General features: G+C 41.2%; 1 protein-coding gene across 1 annotated transcript; it reads right to left on the reverse strand.

Annotated features, from left to right (window-relative positions):
* Positions 1 to 327: 327 nt before the first annotated feature.
* Positions 328 to 15,949, reverse strand: SLC25A47 (solute carrier family 25 member 47). The gene is made up of 6 exons (XM_072630232.1): positions 15,825 to 15,949; positions 9,626 to 9,669; positions 7,855 to 7,926; positions 5,960 to 6,142; positions 1,811 to 2,090; positions 328 to 1,193 (listed from the first exon to the last, which is right to left on the reverse strand). Exons 1-6 carry the CDS (start codon positions 15,850 to 15,852, stop codon positions 913 to 915), a joined length of 888 nt encoding a protein of 295 aa, XP_072486333.1. The 5' UTR covers positions 15,853 to 15,949; the 3' UTR covers positions 328 to 912.
* Positions 15,950 to 17,366: the final 1,417 nt, after the last annotated feature.

Below are 17,366 nucleotides of genomic sequence, written 5' to 3' on the forward strand. Positions count from 1 at the left end.
CCCCATTAGATTGTAAACTATGAGCTTCAGGGTGAGCTGGGTTTAATAGATCCCTGCCCAAGCTCCACTTCATGGCTCTATGTTGGGCCCTCCTGGCTTCAGGTAAATGTCAGTGTAACTATTTCTCACTGGAACACAACCCTGAGAGTCTTCCTCTCCCAGCTTGATTTCCCCCCATTTTACAGATGAGGAAACTGAAGTTCAGAGAAGTGAAATGATTTGCTTAGGGTCACACAGCTAGTAAGTGACTGGGGCAATATTTCAATTCAGATCTTTTTGATTCCAATTCCAGAATTCTTCCTTTTTCTGACATACTGAGACTCAAAATGAAAACCATCCACAACATTTATTTTATTTACATGCAGTTTAAACCATCCGAAATGAAAACATTTACAAAAAGCATCTGAAAGTGTGACATGTTATCAATACGTGCACCCTGAAGAATCAGGCTATCCTTCTCAGAAGCTTTTTAAGACGTGATGAGGTAGGCAGGCCCTATGAAGAGAGCAGTGCTAAAGTCATGGGGAGAGAGAGCTGCCTCTTCCAAGAAAACAGACATGGAGAGCTCATTTTGTGACCTGTGACACAACAGCCCACTCTGGGCTGGATTCAGTCTCTTTGAATCAATCGCTGGTAAGGAGGTAGAACCTAACCAAAGAGTAGTACTGAGACCCCAAGAGGAAGCAAGGAATGGTAAGCTGCCCATTCAGTTCCGGAAGATTCACTTCAGAGGCCCCAACTTGGATCCTCTAGTCCCAGTGGATGTTAGAATGAGATATTGCTGCTAGAGACTTATAACCCTGAGTCCAAAAGTCTGGAATTCAATTCTGTTTCCCCCAGACCTCTAACCCCAGCTTGGTTTGCATCCACAAATGGAGGCATCTTCACATTGGGTATGATGAAAGAAGTCATCTATGTTGTGAAACCCCGGGTAAGTTTCAGAACTGCTTCATAGGAGACAAAAACCACCATGTTCACAGGGAAGGCTCGACAACAGTTCAGAGCTAGTCCTTTAAACAAGACCCTCACTCCTTCTTCTTTCACACTTTGTGTGATACAGTGAATGAATCCTCGGTACCGCTGTTGGCCCAGTCCATCAGCCTGAAGACGAGACTTGATCACGTCCATGGGAGTGGCCACAGCCCAGGCCAGGACACCCGCACAGCCACCAGAGAACAGTACACCCAGCATATCTGCAAAGGTGAGACAGAGAAGGCACTCAGCACCACATTCATTTTACAGAGAAAGGAACTGTTCTAGGTCAAAATCACCTGGATGGTGACAATAGCCTTCTAATTGATCTGCCACTTTCTAATCTCTCCCTTCTCCATTTCAGTTACCATTTGGAGACCCCACCCCAAATCATTTTGAACCCCCAAGACCTGAGAAAGGCCTAAAACATGGATTGACCAATCAGGGGAGAAATTTTGGCCAACTCTCAGCTTAACCTATCATAATGCTTTGCATATTCCGGCATAACAGACATGCTTTGCTTTGCTCTTTGAGTGGCTTCAAACAAGGCCAGACGAAGCTGACCAGGAGTATTCTTCTGTTTATGACTACCAAGGACAAAGCACCTTGAACTACATAGTAACTGTTTCTCTTTTACTCAGGAACCCTGAGGGTCTTCCTCCCAGTTTGATTTTTTGTTATTTATTCCTACAATATATAAATGCTAGTTATTATTAACTAGCTATTACTACTGTTCCCCCAACAATGTAAACTCCTTGAGAGCAGGGATGATTTGTCTGTCACCTGAATGTAGCCCAGCGCCTGCCACTTAGTGTTTGTTGAATGAGGTTGGCCTTACCTGGCTGACTCTGCCCGGCTGGAGTGAGCCACTCACAGATGATGGAGTACGATAGGAAGTAGGTGCCAAAGGAATGGCAATCTCGGAACATCAATGCTGAACTGCCCTTATAGAGGCCTCTCAAGCCTTCTTCCTTGGCCACAGTCTTTAGGCAGTGCAGGGGACCTTTGTACTTGGGCGGGGGAAGGAGATCACTGGGAGATGATGAAGTGATCGAGGGACGCTGTTTCTGTGTCTGCAATCGGATCTTGGCCACTTCCGTAGGGGATGTCAATGTGACCTGGGAAATCAAAGGAAAAGCCAAGAATAAAAAACTATTGCTCTGTCATTGTGGTGCAGTGGAAAGAATGCTGGCCTTGGAATCAGAGGAGGCCTGAGTTCAAATCCAGTATCTGACCCTTAATAGCTGACTGACCCTGAGTAAGTCACTTAACCTCTTCACCTGTTTCCACATCTGTAAAATGGAAATAAATAATCCCTGCACAAATAAAAAATACTTGCACAAAAACCCTATCTCACAGTAGTCACACACACATACACACACATTTTTTAAACTATCCAATGCAGGAATTTGTTTTGCTTGATGAAGCATATTTGTTACAAAAGTTGTTTTCTTTTTCCCAATAAGGGGAATTTGTTGGCATACAAAACAGCTTTTGTTCACTAAAATTTTACTTTTTAAAATCTCTGTCTTCCAGGGTTTTTGAGGACAGCATTTTGTAAACTCTAAAAGCATAATAGCATATTTGCTGGTCACACGGATGTTCTCATAACATGCCCATTTTTCAACAGATTCTCAGAGAAGTAATTGTCTTTGCCCCAGATCATACACCAGAGACGTATTTAGAGGCAGGGTCAGTCAGCACAAGAGCAGCCTGGGGATCTCCAACCTCTCAGCTCAAGGCCTGCCACAGTTTATTCTAGAGGCCTTGATAGGAGCAGGTCGTTCCAAAAGCAAGCACAGTGAATAGCCCCACTCTATTTCTCCACCACACCCAATTCCCCTTCTAGGAGCTGCTTCCTAAAGTCCAGGCTAGTGATGAAAAGCCCTGGGCTGGAAATCAAGAAAACCTGAGCTAACATCCTGCCTCTTAAACTTCCTACCTATATAACTAACCCAATCTTAGGTAAATTCATTGGACCCTCTGAACTTCAACTTTTTCTTTAGTAAAACAGGGAGAAGAATACATGTAATTTCTACTTCTCAGAGGTGTATTGAAGCTTAATTAATTAATTTGTATATTAAAAACCTTTTATTCCCTGGATCATAGACAACATTGGAAAGCATCTTAAAGGTCATGTAACCCCATGACTTCATTTTACCGATAAGGTATATTTAGAAAGAAATGTAATATAAAAAAAACAAAATGAATCTGTTTTTTAAAATTGTTTAACTTTAAGCTCTAGGGAAATGGGAACTGCTGGGCAAAGGTCTTACTGGATAACATAAATCTAGTCCTGCTCACATTCTGCTTGGTGGAGTTGTCCGTTCATACATATATGTTATGGCTCCCCAACTAGACTGACTCTAAGTATTAGAGTACAGGACAAGGGGCCAGGGTCTGACCCAGAGTCCCGCCTGGCTGGTTGGAGAAGAAAAGCTATGTCTGTTTGGTTTGGTGAGGAAGTGAGCCCTCTGTCCTATGAACCAGAGTCAAGCTCCTTTTCTAATCCTACCAGCTCAGAAACCTGTCAGTCAGAGAAAGATTTAGAAATTAAAGAGACTCTTAGCTTCATGGGCTCATGAGGGGAAGGGGAAGGAAGGAAACAAACATTTATTAAATATCTACTATGTGCCAGCTACAGTGATAAGTGCTTTATAAGTGCTTTCTCATTTGATACAACAACCTTGGAAGGAATGTGCTACCTCCTTGGTTTTGAACATCATGTTCCCGGACTTGCCATTTTGGTTTTATAGAGGCTGGACATTTCAGCCAGGTGGCACAGTGGATAGAGCACTGGACTCAGAGTCAGGAAGATCTGAGTTTAAATCCAACCTCAGATACTTGCCAGCTGTGTGGCCCTGGGCAAGTTATTTAGCCTTTGTCTGCCTCAGTTTCCTCAACTATGAAATGGAAATAATAATAGCACTCACCTTCTAGGGCTGTTGTGAGGATCAAATAATATTTGCAAAGCATTTAGAGCATTACTTGGCACATGGTGGTTAATAGATGCTTATTTCCTTCCTTTTATCCTTCTTTCTCTTTTTCATTCCTTCCTTCTCTCCTTCTTTCTTCCATCTTTCTTTTTTTCCTTCCTTCCTTCCTATTTTCTTTCTTTCCTGATAGAGTAAGCTGGGGTAGAGACCTTAGACCCTGGATCCCTTTCACTACTCTAAATCCTCTGCAGTCTGCTTTCCAATCTTATTGTTCAATGAAACTATTCTCTTGAAAGTTACCAATGATCTCTTAATTACCAAATCTAATGGCCTTTATCAATCCTTTTCCTTCTTGATCTCTCTGCAGCACATGGCATTGTTCCTCACTCTCTTCCTCTGCATGATCTCTCTTTTCTAGGTTTCTCTGACACGCTACTCTGTCCGTTCTCTTTGCATCTATCTAACTGCTCTTTCTTGGTCTCCTTGGCTTGCTTTTCATCCACATAATGCTTAACAATCATGGAGGTTTCCTAAGGCTCTGTCTTGGGCCCTCTTCTCTTTTCAGTCTATATCTTCTCACTTGACAATCTCATTAGATCTCATGGGTTGAACTATCATCCCTTTGCAGGTGACTCCCTAGTATGTCCAACCCTAGTCTCTCTCCTGAACTCTAATTCCACAACACCAGCTGCCTTTTGGGCATCTCAAACTGCATGTCTTATAGGAATCTCAAAACTGATACATCTAAAATCTCACCTTTAAAAAAGTCCTTTCCCTCCTATTAATTCCCATATTATTGTTGAGGACACAACCATTCTCCAGTCACCCAGGCTTGCAACTTCAATGCCATCTTAAACCCCTCGCTCTCACTTACTTCATACGTAGTCAATTCCCCAATTTTCCTGTTTTTACCTTCACAACATCACTCATATGTGTCTCCTCTTCTCTCCACTCACATCACTCTAGTACAGTCCCTTAGCACTTCTAGAGCCTGGACAATTGCCAAAGTTTAATATTTGGTCTTCCAACCTCAAGTCTCTCCCCATTTCATTCCATTCTTTACTTAGCTGCCCAAGAGATGTTTTTAAAGTTCTGAACATGTCACTCCATTTCCTCAATAAATCAGAGTAGCTCTATGTTATTTGCGGGGTAAAATCTAAATTCCTTTATTTGGCATTTAAAGCTCTTCATAATCTGTCCCCTTTCTGCCTTTCCAGTATTCTCACACTTTCCTCCCCTCCACACACACACACACACACACACACACACACACACACACACACACACACACACACACACCACCCCATCCCCAACCTAGCCTTTGCTGACCATCTCCCATGCCTGCAATGTTCTCCTTCACAATGCCTCAGTTTCCCTGCCTGCCTTAAAGACTCAGCTCAAATATCACCTTCTGCAGAAGCCTTTGCCAGCCCTCCCCCACACACAAAAAATCACCTTCCATCTATTCTGTGTCTATTTATTTGTACCTAGTTGTTGACACATGTCTCTCATTAGAATATGAGCTCCTCATGGCAGAGACAGTGTTTTTGCATACTTCTGTATCCCAGAGCCTGGCATAAAGTGAATGCTTCACAAATGACTTCTTGAATGACTGACTCTCAGGTCAACAAGTCCATCCCCCTACCTTTAGGCAGGATTGTATCAACTCAACCAAAAAGATCTTCTGAATCATTTGCGTACCTCCTACCTCATGAGAATTTGTGCCTTACCAAAGCAGAGCACTGGACCAGGAGTCAGGCAAGTGGCCATGATCTAATTAACTTTATCACTAATTGTGGATTGGGAGAGGATCTCAGATTTCCCTTCCCTGAGCCTCAGTTTCTTCACCTCTATAATGAGAGAGTGAATTAGGTTGGCCTCTAAGGCCCTTTCCAAGTCTGACATTCTATGATCCCATGACCTCATTGCTTGCTAGAAGCTACAAACACCAGTGGGATCCTTTTCTGTAGGATTCTAATGCTTCATGGACTTATTTTTCTCACTTTAACCAGAATTTCTGTTAACAGAGGGCCAGCAGTGTCCTCCCTTACCCTGACAATGCCAGAGGCACATCCTGAAAGGGTGATGTCCACTTTGGAGGGCTTCACATCCGGGTTGCCGTACTTGAACTTGCAGATGTGAGAAAGACAATGCCTGTAGGTGCCGAAGGAGACTGAGGAGACCAGGGACACTGTACACACGGGCAGGGAGAGCCCCCTGTAGAACCCAGAGAGCTGAGGCCAGGAAACCAGCAGATAAAAGAAGAAACGAGAAAATGAGAGATCATTAGAAAAGAAAATGGCGTCAGTCACAATCTAACTTCCTGGTTTGGAATTTCTAGTCTTTCAGGAAGCCTTCACTGACTTTACTTAGCCCATTGAGACCTTTCTCTTGGCTAACATCTAAGAGTATTTAATGTCTGTGCCTCAGACATCAATTCTTGTTCTAATCAATCAAAAAAAATACTTATTAAGTGCCTACTATGTACTAGGCACTGGAATACAAAAAGAGGTAAAAGATAGTCCCTACTCCCAAGGAGCTTATGGTCTAAGGGGGGAGATAATATACCATACCCTGCTATCTCTTATTGCCTTCTGGTTTTTCTCTGAGTCAGTGCATCCACACAGCTGACTTCCTGAGGACAAACACCAATATCTTTCTCCTGCCTCCTCCTCACCTTAGCCTAGCACAGGGCCCCAGCACACAGTAAGTGCTTAATAAGATAACTCAGTAGAAGGAATAACTGACGACAAAACTGGGATGCAGCACAAAGAGACTGAAGGATATTATTACCATAGGGACAGGGACTGGACGTCTGATTTTGTTGGTACAGGCAAGGAAGCCAGTTTGCTTGTTGTACCCCTCTTAGATTATAAACTCCTTGTGGGCAGGGACTGTCTTTTGCCTCTTTCTATATCCCCAGTGGTTAGCTCAGTGCCTGGCATGCAGTAAGTGCTTAATAAATATTTACCGAACAAATGATTAAGAGTAATTTTGCCCCAACTAGAGCTGGGTATCAAAAGGATGACTACTTCTTCTATACCATTTAGCTCTAGGCCTTAGTCACAGTTTGTGCTCCAGAAATGTATGTGATCCAAACGAAGGAAAGAATTCAGGCTTCATTAAATTGTAAATACCCATTAGAGGAAGTGATGATGTAGAGGCTAAATGACACCTCCTCCTCCATCAGAGATGTTGTGGACTGTAAGTACTCCTTTGACTAGGAGGTTGGATAGGGTGATGGATATGACTCTTTAATCCTACAATTCTTTGAACTGAATGGACTTTAGAGAGGTAGAACAGCTGACTGGTTAGAGTAATGGGCTTGGACTCAGGAAGACCTGAGTCTGAATCCCACCTCAGGTACTTAATTGGTTGTGTGACCCTGAACTCTCCGGGTCTGTTTCTCCATATACAAAATGAGAATAGTAAGAGCCTACAGGGCTCTCCTGAGGATGAAAGGGGATAATTTACTTAATTTCTTGTTGTTTAGTTGCTTAGTCACATCCAAATCTTTGTGACCCCATGCAGTATTGAATGCCAGTACTCTCTGTGGGGTTTTCTTGGCAAAGATTCTGGAGTGGTTTGCCATTTCTTCTCCAGTGGATCAAGACAGACAGAGATTAAGTACTTGGCCAGAGTCACACAGCTAATAAGTGCTGAGGTTCGATTTGAACTCAGGTCTTCTAGGCCTAGGGCTCTATCCACTAGACCATCTCCCTGTCACTAATATTATTATTTATTGCAAAAGGAAAAATCTTGTCTTCAATGCTTTCCCATCAAAACCTAATTCATTCGAATTTTAAAATGAGTTTGGCAAACTACCCTTTGGTCAGGAGATGGAGGAGGGTAGAAAGCTGCATCCTTCTCAAATGATACTGATATCCCTCTGGCTGAAATAAATTCCCAAATGAAATGTTTATACTAACCAAGGGCATAGACTTACCTTTTCTGCTTTGTATAGTTCTCGAATACAGTTCCAGATGCTAGGATACTTCTTTTCAGTTTGAATTCTGACCTACAAAAAAGGAGATGATTTAGAGTCCTGCCAGACCCAAGGAAGCAATTACAAAGATTCTCAGGATTTGAGGGGTCACCCTATGGGATGTGAGTTCTGTTTCTAAATCAGTGAAACTAGGAGAAGAGACATAGAGGGAAAGAGAATTATAGAGCTGCCAGGGATTTTTGGATAGAAGGAAGGCAGGAATGTAACGAGAGAATCATGGAAAAGCCCTGGAAGCCTTGGACAGTGAAATGACATCTCATCAGTTAGATAAAATGAGATAATAAATGTAAAATACTTTGAAAATCATGAAGTGCCATAAAATGCTAGCTATCATTATTATGTGTTATTGTAACCCACAAATAGGGGATATAAAAGAAATAGAAGTTATCTAATTCAATTGTGTTATATTTTCAATTCTAAATTCTGAGAAAGTAATTTTCAAAGGCTAGAAATTTCCACTGTTCCCAGCCAGATCTGGTATATTATGTACAGATCTGGGTGATGCATTTTATTGAGGACATTATCAAAATAGAACATGTCTAGAGGGAACCAAGACTGTGAGGGGACTAGAAACCATGTCTTCTTAGCACTGGTTGAGAGAACAGGAGATGGAAGCAGGATTGTGAATAAAGGGCTGGACAGAGTCAGGAAGACCTAGGTTTTAATTTCACACTAGACATATACTAGCTGTGCTACCGTGGGCATATCACTTAACCTCTCTGGGCCTTAGTTTCCTCATTTGTAAAATAAGAGGCTTGGGCTGAATAACCTCTAAAGTCCCTTCTAATTCTAAATCTGTAATCCTATGTTTAGCCTAGAGAAGTGTTGACTTAAACAAACTGAGAGCCATCTTTAACTACCTGAAAGACTGAAGTAGAAAAGAGAACAGACTGATTCTGAATATATCAAGAAGTCATGGCTAGGGACAATGGGTATAAATTACAAGAAGGTTGACTTCAGCTCTACACAAGGAAGAACTCCATAATAATCAGGTAATCACCTTCCAATCACTGGAAATGTTCAAGTCAAGGCTGAATGAATGACTCTTGGGGAGAAGGAGAAGGAGAGAAACTCTGAAGTCCCACCTAGCTGCAATTCCACAATTTTATAAATGACTTGGTTTAGGTCGTCAAAAGGGTCTAGTCTGAACAAGTGAATAAAAACTTATGTTAAGAACTGAAGGCTGGGAACAGAGTACTCAGAGGATCAAACTGGAAGGAGTATTAGTGTACACTGATGAAATCAAGGCCCCTCTGAAGTAATGAAGTGTAACACCCCTATCGGATCGTTCTCCTCAATAAAGCTGTCATTCTCACAGGTTGGAAACCTAGAGGATGATGCGCTATAGCTGACAAGCCCCCATTGGTGTGCTTCTTTTTTAAAGTCAGCCAACTGACACAATTAGCAAATAAAAAAGGTCTCAGAAACATGGGCTTGAATGTCAGCTCTGATTTTTATTACTTGAGGGATGTTGGTCAAACCACTTCACCTCTGTGGGTCTCAGTTGTTTTTTTTCCTCTATAAAAGGAAAGGGTAGAGTTTGATGATCTCTAAGGTCTTTGCCAGCTCTAAATCCTACAATCCTATGCCAGTAAGCTAAATTAATAAATGATGACAATTACTGAGACAAATGTGTTCAAGATAGAGAAGTAAAGAAGAGAGGGCAATGGAAAGTAGACGCTGGGCAACTGCAGGGCAAGAATCAAAGTACCTTCACTGTGTCCAGGGGGTAACCCACCGCAACACCACAGACACCTGAAAGAAACAAAAATTTTACAGATGAATGGCATGTTGTTCCTTAGCCTATACCTTCCTTAGAGGAATTTATTAAAGAGGCCAGAGAAATGTGAACGATTCCAAAGAATTAGAGGCCCCTATCACAGTCTGTCATGAAGATGCTCCATTCTAGGTAATCTTCCCCAATTATTCAATTCAGTTCAGACATCTTCCCACCTTCCTAGGTTGAATTTGCAGGATATATCATCACCACTCCAACTCCTTGTGTCCTGGTTCCCAAGCACTATGGAACCCAGCTATAGGTCACATAAGACTTCCAGGGGAACACAAGCACAGCACTTCAGGTTGAGGGTCAAAAAACTTTAAGGAAGATAGATGGGGAAAATCCAGGATTACAACAGCTGAATCACAGCAAACTAGGTGGTGCAGTGGATAGGATGTCAGAACTGGAGTCAGGAAGACCTGAGTTCAGATCTGACTTCAGATACTTACTAACTGTGTGGCCTAGCGCAACTTACATAATGCCTGTTTGCCTCAGTTTCCTCATCTCTAAAATGGGAATAATAATATTACCTATTTTCCCAGAATTGTTGTGTTCCAATAAGATATTATTTGTAATGCACTTAGAACAGCATCTGGCACTATGTAGTAGATATAAATGCTAGCTTTTATTATTTCAGTGATTAACACAGTGCCTGGAATATAGTAGTCATTATTTAGCATTTAGCTGCTTTTTACTTCCCACCCTCTTCTGCACACAGTCTCGGATGTGTGGGCTCGCCAGAGCTAGAAGGCCATCTCTCTGGTCTAACCCTTGCTTGAACAAGGCTTCCCTCCATAATGCCCTGACAGGTGGCATCCAGACTTTGCTGTAAAGACCCTGATTGAGTAGGGGGCCACTACCTCCTGAGGCAATCTGTTCCAGTACTTTATCTAAACACCAAGATCACACCTGCAACTTGTAGCCATTGTTCCTAGTTCTGTCTTCTGGTTAAAATTACAAGCAGAATGAGGCTGCATTATGTTTGTAACCAGCAGGAGAATTGGATGGATGTGCTGATAAAACCAGGTTAAGCCTGCTCTGATGGTCACATCAAGGCCAACACTTTGCTGACTCAAGGAGAGTCCCTCGTGCTCCTCATGGGTACAACTCCCCAACTGAGCAATTCTGCCCTTCATTGTTGCTAAAACCCTAATGTTCATTGCTGGTGCTCACTCCCAGCATAAGCTTATTATTAACATCATCACTCTTATATAATAGATATGAGCAGATGATCAAGAGAAATGGCTTAAGGTTCAGAGCTTTTAGCCATGAAGAGTCATGAAGCTGTTTAACAGTTAGGGAAACAACCAGTCTTTGGGCCAAACTTAAACCTCTCTGAGCCTCAGTTTCCTTAATTGTAAAATGATGATGATGATACATTAATTACTTTATTGAATAGCCTTAAGGAAAGGGCTATGTGAACCTTAAAATGCTACAAGAATATGTTATTTTTTTTTATTAGGATCACAAGAGAGATACAAAGAAGGTACTCTAGGTGTACAAAGAAGGGGATGACTTCTTGGTAGGGAAGGAGATCAAGAAAGGTTTCATACAGAAGGGTATTCATTGTGATATGATGCCTTTCTGAATTAAGAGGGATAATTCACAGCTACTTGGTGCTTGGCCTTTAAAAGAAGAAGGAAAAAAATAGGGGGAGGAAGGGAAAAAGGAAGGAAAGGAAAGGAGGAAGGAAGAAAGAGGGGAAGGGAGGAAGAAAAAAAGGAAGAGAGAGAGAGAGGAAGGAAGGAAGAAGTGAAAATAGAAAGGAAGAGAAGGAAAGGAAAGGGAGAAGGGAAATTATATAGTTTGTGTAAATCCAGAGCTTTAGTTTGGGGCCACAGATCACAACTCTATGGTAGTTCCTTCTCCTGATTCCATTGGTATCCTCTTCTGATACTCATTGTGTCTCCAATGTGTATTAAGGCTCTTAAATACTATTTCAAAGGAATAGCAGAGTTTCAGTGGAAACTACCAAGTTGCAAAGGTTTCAAGTATGGGCCCAGACTCAGACTTTGTGTCTGTCCTCTGAGGACCAACTCAAAGCCATGAAGTATTAATAGAAAGTTTCCAAACCTAACAAAGTTCAAAAAGGCCTAACACAAGAGAGTTATCTACTAGATCATGAACACTTTGGGCCACAATTCACAAAGATTGTCTAAAAAGACATGGAGGAGCTATGACCTTCAGTCATGGAGTAAGTGCATACACTAATGAAATCAATTTCCCTCTGAAGTATTGAGGAAAACACTCTATTGGACTACTCCTTACAACTAGGCTGTCACCCTCACAGGCTGGAAACCCAGAGGATAGCTTCTACCTGAGGTTCTAGGGGTAATCCTGGTGATATTCAAGCTCACAAGCCCCTACCAGTGTGCTTCTTTTTAAACAGTCAGCCAGTTGACACATTTATTTCTTAGCAGAGGCATATACTTACTAAGCTGGCATAGTGAAAACAGTAGCTACAAAACATCTCCCCTTCCTCAAAACCTGGGGTGCACTCTAACAGACACATACACTGTGTTCTAGGAAAAACAGGCACAAACTTAGAATATAATGGTGGTAGAAACAATGTGTTTAAGGCAGCTCACAACTACTGGTATTGCAGAACATAAAAGTCTTTTCTTTTTTTATAGAATCCTCTAGAAACTTTCCCTTACACTCAGCAATTCTGCTGAACAGTTTGCTTAGCTGGGTGCCCAAGTTCTACTCCCTTCCATGGTTTGCTTGCCAGGACTATGTTTCTCTTGAGTCCTCAGCCATCTCTTTTCTCTGCTGCCAGGGTCTTATTGTTCAAAATTTTTTCCTCCCTGGAATGACTGCTTTTCTATGTCTGTTTCTGCCTGTGGTGTGTGTTTTACTCCAAGTATATTTCCAAGTCTCTTAAACTGATGAACTTTTGAGCTAGGGAGGAAGCACTCAAATTGTTCCACTCAAATTGCTGATAGAGACCATGGCTAGTAGGAAGAAAAGAAAGAAATCTCTTCCTGCCCCCCATCCCCAGAGGTCTCCCCTAATTCACAAGTTATCTTTTAAAGGTAACCTTGGGAGTGTGGTACTTTCTATCCGTCAATAAAATTCCCCTTCTGATTTACTCAAAACTGTCACGTCTCAAACAAAAACACCTTATTAACAAATTAAAACTCCACTATCTATGAGTAAATCACTTCAACTGAGAATCACATCTCCTCCCTTTTTTCAATAACTCTGAACCCCAGGTCATAGAGATGAGGAAAACCCACTGTACTAGAGATGTAACACTTCTCAGAGGGAACCAATTTCTCAGAAATAATACTGAAGGCACTTTTAACTATTTTTTTTAGCACATAAACTTTAGAGCAGGAAAGGGACCTTAAAGCTTGAATTGTATAATACCCTCGTTTTACAACTGATTAAAACTAAGGCTCAGAGAAAGAAAATGTGACTTGTCCAAAGTTACAGAGCACATCATTGGCAGAGTTGGGATGAGGGCCCTTTTCCCCAGCTAGATTTCTTAATTCAAAGTCATTTCACTATACCACAGTCATCACCCTGGCAAGTCCTGGCAGCTTTCCATGGATACCCTTATCTAAGATCATAGATCAGTAACATCTGAAATCATTGCCCTTTTCCCTCATTCTTTGAGGAGGCTTCTCCTCCAGAAACCCCAGTGCCCTGAAAACAAATCAATTTGCTATTTCACAAGGCAAATATTGACCTGATACAACACTATTTCTTTTGCTTAAAATAGAATTGTCAGAGCAAGCTTGGTTACCAGCTCTATTTGGCATTAACTTTGAACTATATTACTCAACTCTGATCATTAGCCCTCTGTATCACAGTTCTGGAAATGGTCTTTCCACAGCATGGGGTGGAGGGAGTGGGAGCAGACAGGAGTGTACAGAAATCCTTCAACTCTAACATTTTGGACAGATTGAGAATTTGGCCTTTGTGCAATCTCTCTAGGTCTCAGTTTTCTCATCTGTCATAGAATTACACAAACTCAGAGTCAGAAGAGACCATAGAGCTAATCTAATCCAACATTTACTCAAAGTAGGAATCTCCTTAAATGCCTTACAGGTAATTATCCATCAGTCCTCTTTTCGAAGATTTCAAGTGACAAAAAACTTATTGTCTATGACCCAACAGAATAGAAGATTGTGGAGGGCATGTTCCATTTTTGTCATCAGATCTCCACAAGCTAGTACTATGCCTGACACATAATTGGTACTTAATCAATGTCTATTGCATGATTAATTATCTGTTGAAGCAACCCATTTCATTGTTGGCTACTTCCTATTGTTAGGACATTTTCCCTTCTACTGAGCAGAAAGCCCTGTGAATTTTTTCCCATTAGTCATTGTTCCACTATCTGGCCCCAAATAAACTAAATCCATTCATTCTTCCACTTAATAGCCCCTCACACACTTGAAGACAGACATCATATCCTCCATTAGTCTTAGCTATGAATTGGTTGAAGCATTCTGGAATGCAAATTGGAATTATATTTCAAAATTCACTAAATTCTGCATGTCTCTGGAATTCAGTGATACTACTACAGGACACATATCCCTTAAAGAGATCAAAGAAAGAGACAAAGGGCCCATATGTCCAGAAACATCTACAGCAGCACTTTTTCTTATGCCAAAAACCAAAACAAAACCCTAAGTATCTATGAACTGAAGAATGGTGGAGCAAATTACGGCTTATCAATGCGATAGAATATTATTACACTTTAAGAAGTGACAAAAGATGCAGATTCAAAGAAAACTGGGAAAACTTGTATGAACTGATGCAGAGTAAAGTGAACAAAATCAGTAGAACCATTTACAATGATTGCAATAATGTTAAGAAAATCAACTTTGAAAGAATTCAGAACTTGATAGAAGCAAATCATGAGTACAGAAGACGGATGAAACATGCCCTCTCACCCCTTAGCAAAGAGGAGGTGACAGACTATAGGTTTGGAGTTCAGACTTATGTTTTCAGAAACAACCAATGTGTGGATTTATTTTGCTTATTTATATTTTAATTACTCAGAAGGGCTTTCATTTGTTTTCAAAAAGGGAGAGCTATCATGGGAAATGAGGAAGAGAATGAGGAACAGGAGAAGAATCAATGAAACATTAAAAACAGTTCCCAGAAGAGAGCAGAAGCAAGTTCAGAAGGGGATGCAGACAAACAGGGCTATGTGTGCACTAACATGTTAAATGCCATAAGCAAGCTGAATGTGATAGAGATTTATGGTCTCATACAATCAGAGCTAGGAGGGACCTTAACAAGCACTTAGCCAAACTACCCCATTCATTCCATAGAAGAGAAAACTGAAGCCCATAGTGGAGTGAGTTGTCTAGGGGAATACACGGAACTGGTGGCAGAGAAAAGACCTGAGCCAGGTGTCCTAGCTCCCAATCCAATACTCTTTCTACATGAATGATGCCACTGTCTCCTTATTGACCTCAATTCCTTGATTTGTAAAATCTGCAGGCACTAAGGCACTAGCTCTAAAACTTTAGCTCTAACAGTATATTTTGTAATTTCCAAGGCCTCTTCTAGTTCTGACACTCTGTGTTCTGTATTTCTAAGTCAGTTAATAAGCATTTATTAAATGCTATGTGCTGAGGCTATGTGCTAGGCACCGTGCTATGTGCTGAGAATACAAAGAAAGACAAAAGACAATCCCTGCTCTCAAGGAGGTCAGTCTAACTGGGGAGACAATATTCAGATAACTATGTACAAACTATAGATGAGACAAACTGGAAATAACCATCAGAGGGAAGGCACGAGAATTAACAAAGACTAGGAAAGGCTTTCGGTACAAGGGATTTTAGCTAGGACTTGAAGCAAGACCGGTAAACCCAGGAGATAGAGATGAGGGAGAGCTTTCCTGGCCCCTTTAAGCTCTGATACTCTATATTATATGATTCTAAATCAAACATCAAACAAATTGTTTGACATAATGGTTTCCCAAAGGGTCTTGGCAAACTGTGAAATATCAGGTAAACTCTTTGGATCTTAATTCTCTCCACACAATCCAACACTTTCAAGTAAATACTGCCCAGGATTCTACCTAACAGACTGTCCTCAGTTATTCTTAACACTTTTCTTAAGTTCTCTTAACACTTTTTTCTTCTTTCTTCCTTCCTTTCTTTACCTCCAATGGCTCCCGCAATGAAATCCATCTTCAATCTGGAGACCTGTTTCCTGTTCAGAAGTGAAAAAGAGGTTCAGCCCCAGGGGCAGAATCCTTTTAGTTGGCTGAGAATTGGGTCCTTAGGATAGCCACAGTGTTTTCTTTACTTCTCTTCAGGTCTTATATACACAAGGGAGGGTGAATGCACTGTGGCCCTTCATGAACAGTGGGTGGGAGAGGAGAAATAGAAACAATTCCAGGAATATTGTCAATGAGTAACCCAACGAGGTGAGAAGCCAGCAGCTCACAACTCTCATAACCAGACACTTCCTGCACCCACTAATCTGTCTGCCCCCAGAGACCTGGTCTTGGGAAAGAGCATAAAAAGTGAAATCAGTCAGCCAGTCCTTGCCTCCCACCCACCTTATTATGTGTTTTATAATATTCCAAATTCTTTTTTCCTTGTGGAAAGTCATGATTTAGAATCCAGTTCTCCTCTTTTACTGATAAGAAAACTAAGTGACTTGTCCAAGGTCACTAAGGTAATAAGGAATGAGAAAATCAGTAATCAAGTCCAGGTTTTCTGATTCCAGATCCAGTGTTCTTCACACCCAGAGGCCATCCAAGAAACCCTCTGTGATTCTAATGATTCATCTAATTCTGACGTATATTTTATATTCTAAGGCTCCTTCCAATTTAAACATTGTGTTCTATGTTTTAGGGTTCCTCTGAGAACTAACATTGTTTTATAATTCATTGTTTGATGGACCTTTTGAACTCTGACATAGTATGGTTCAATGCATAAAGATCCATGATCATGCACAGAGGATGGGTCAGATGACCTGGTATGGTAAGACCCCTTTAAGCTCTGACATTTGATGAGTCTATCCCTGGAGCATAACAAATTGAATCTAAGGGTCAGCTACAAGTCTGGAATCATTTCTAACATGAGATGCTGGCTGCTACTCTCAGGGCTAGTCCAGGTTCTGGAAAAAATAGTTTTAGTAAGAGCTGAAAACTGATAATGAATTGAAACTGGCAAGAAAAGCTAAAGTCAACAAAAATACCAATGTCAGGAAGAAGAGGAGGATGAAAGAAGGGATACATCAGCTACTGCTTGGAGTGGATGGGAGGATGATGATGGAGAATGGAGAGAAGGCTGGCCTCCTCACATCTGACTTCGTTCCTACTTTTTTCACCTAAGAAGAATGGACTTTGGACTAGAAAGAATGGAATAAAGTTGACTAATGGGAGGCAGAAACCCAAGGAAAGTGGTACAGTAGTAAGAGAAAACCTGATTGTCCTCAGTGTGTTCAAGTTAATGAGGCAAGATAAAATTACATGGAAGGATGCTAACAGAACTGGAAGCTGTGATGGCTGAGCCCCTATCAGTAATCTCTGAAAGAACAGAACAGATTCTATAGGATTCTTCATTTCCAAATGTCCTACTTTTCAAAAAAAGGGAGGAAAGTAAAGTCTACAAACCATGGGCAAAGGAACTTAACTTTGATTCCTGAAAAAAAATTTAGAATATGTAAATTATGCTACAGTTACCCAAAGTCA

The sequence above is a fragment of the Notamacropus eugenii genome, chromosome 1 (genome assembly GCF_028372415.1).
Source record: "Notamacropus eugenii isolate mMacEug1 chromosome 1, mMacEug1.pri_v2, whole genome shotgun sequence".
NCBI lineage: Eukaryota > Metazoa > Chordata > Mammalia > Diprotodontia > Macropodidae > Notamacropus > Notamacropus eugenii.

Excerpts from the sequence above, each read along its gene's own strand:
- SLC25A47 (XM_072630232.1), bottom strand. The coding sequence starts at position 15,852 with ATGGATTTCATTGCGGGAGCCATTGGAG. Across the intron at positions 7,927-9,625 it reads ACCCCCTGGACACAGTGAAG|GTCAGAATTCAAACTGAAAA; the intron begins GTACTTTGATTC and ends CCTTTTTTGTAG. Across the intron at positions 1,194-1,810 it reads AGCCGGGCAGAGTCAGCCAG|ATATGCTGGGTGTACTGTTC; the intron begins GTAAGGCCAACC and ends TCACCTTTGCAG.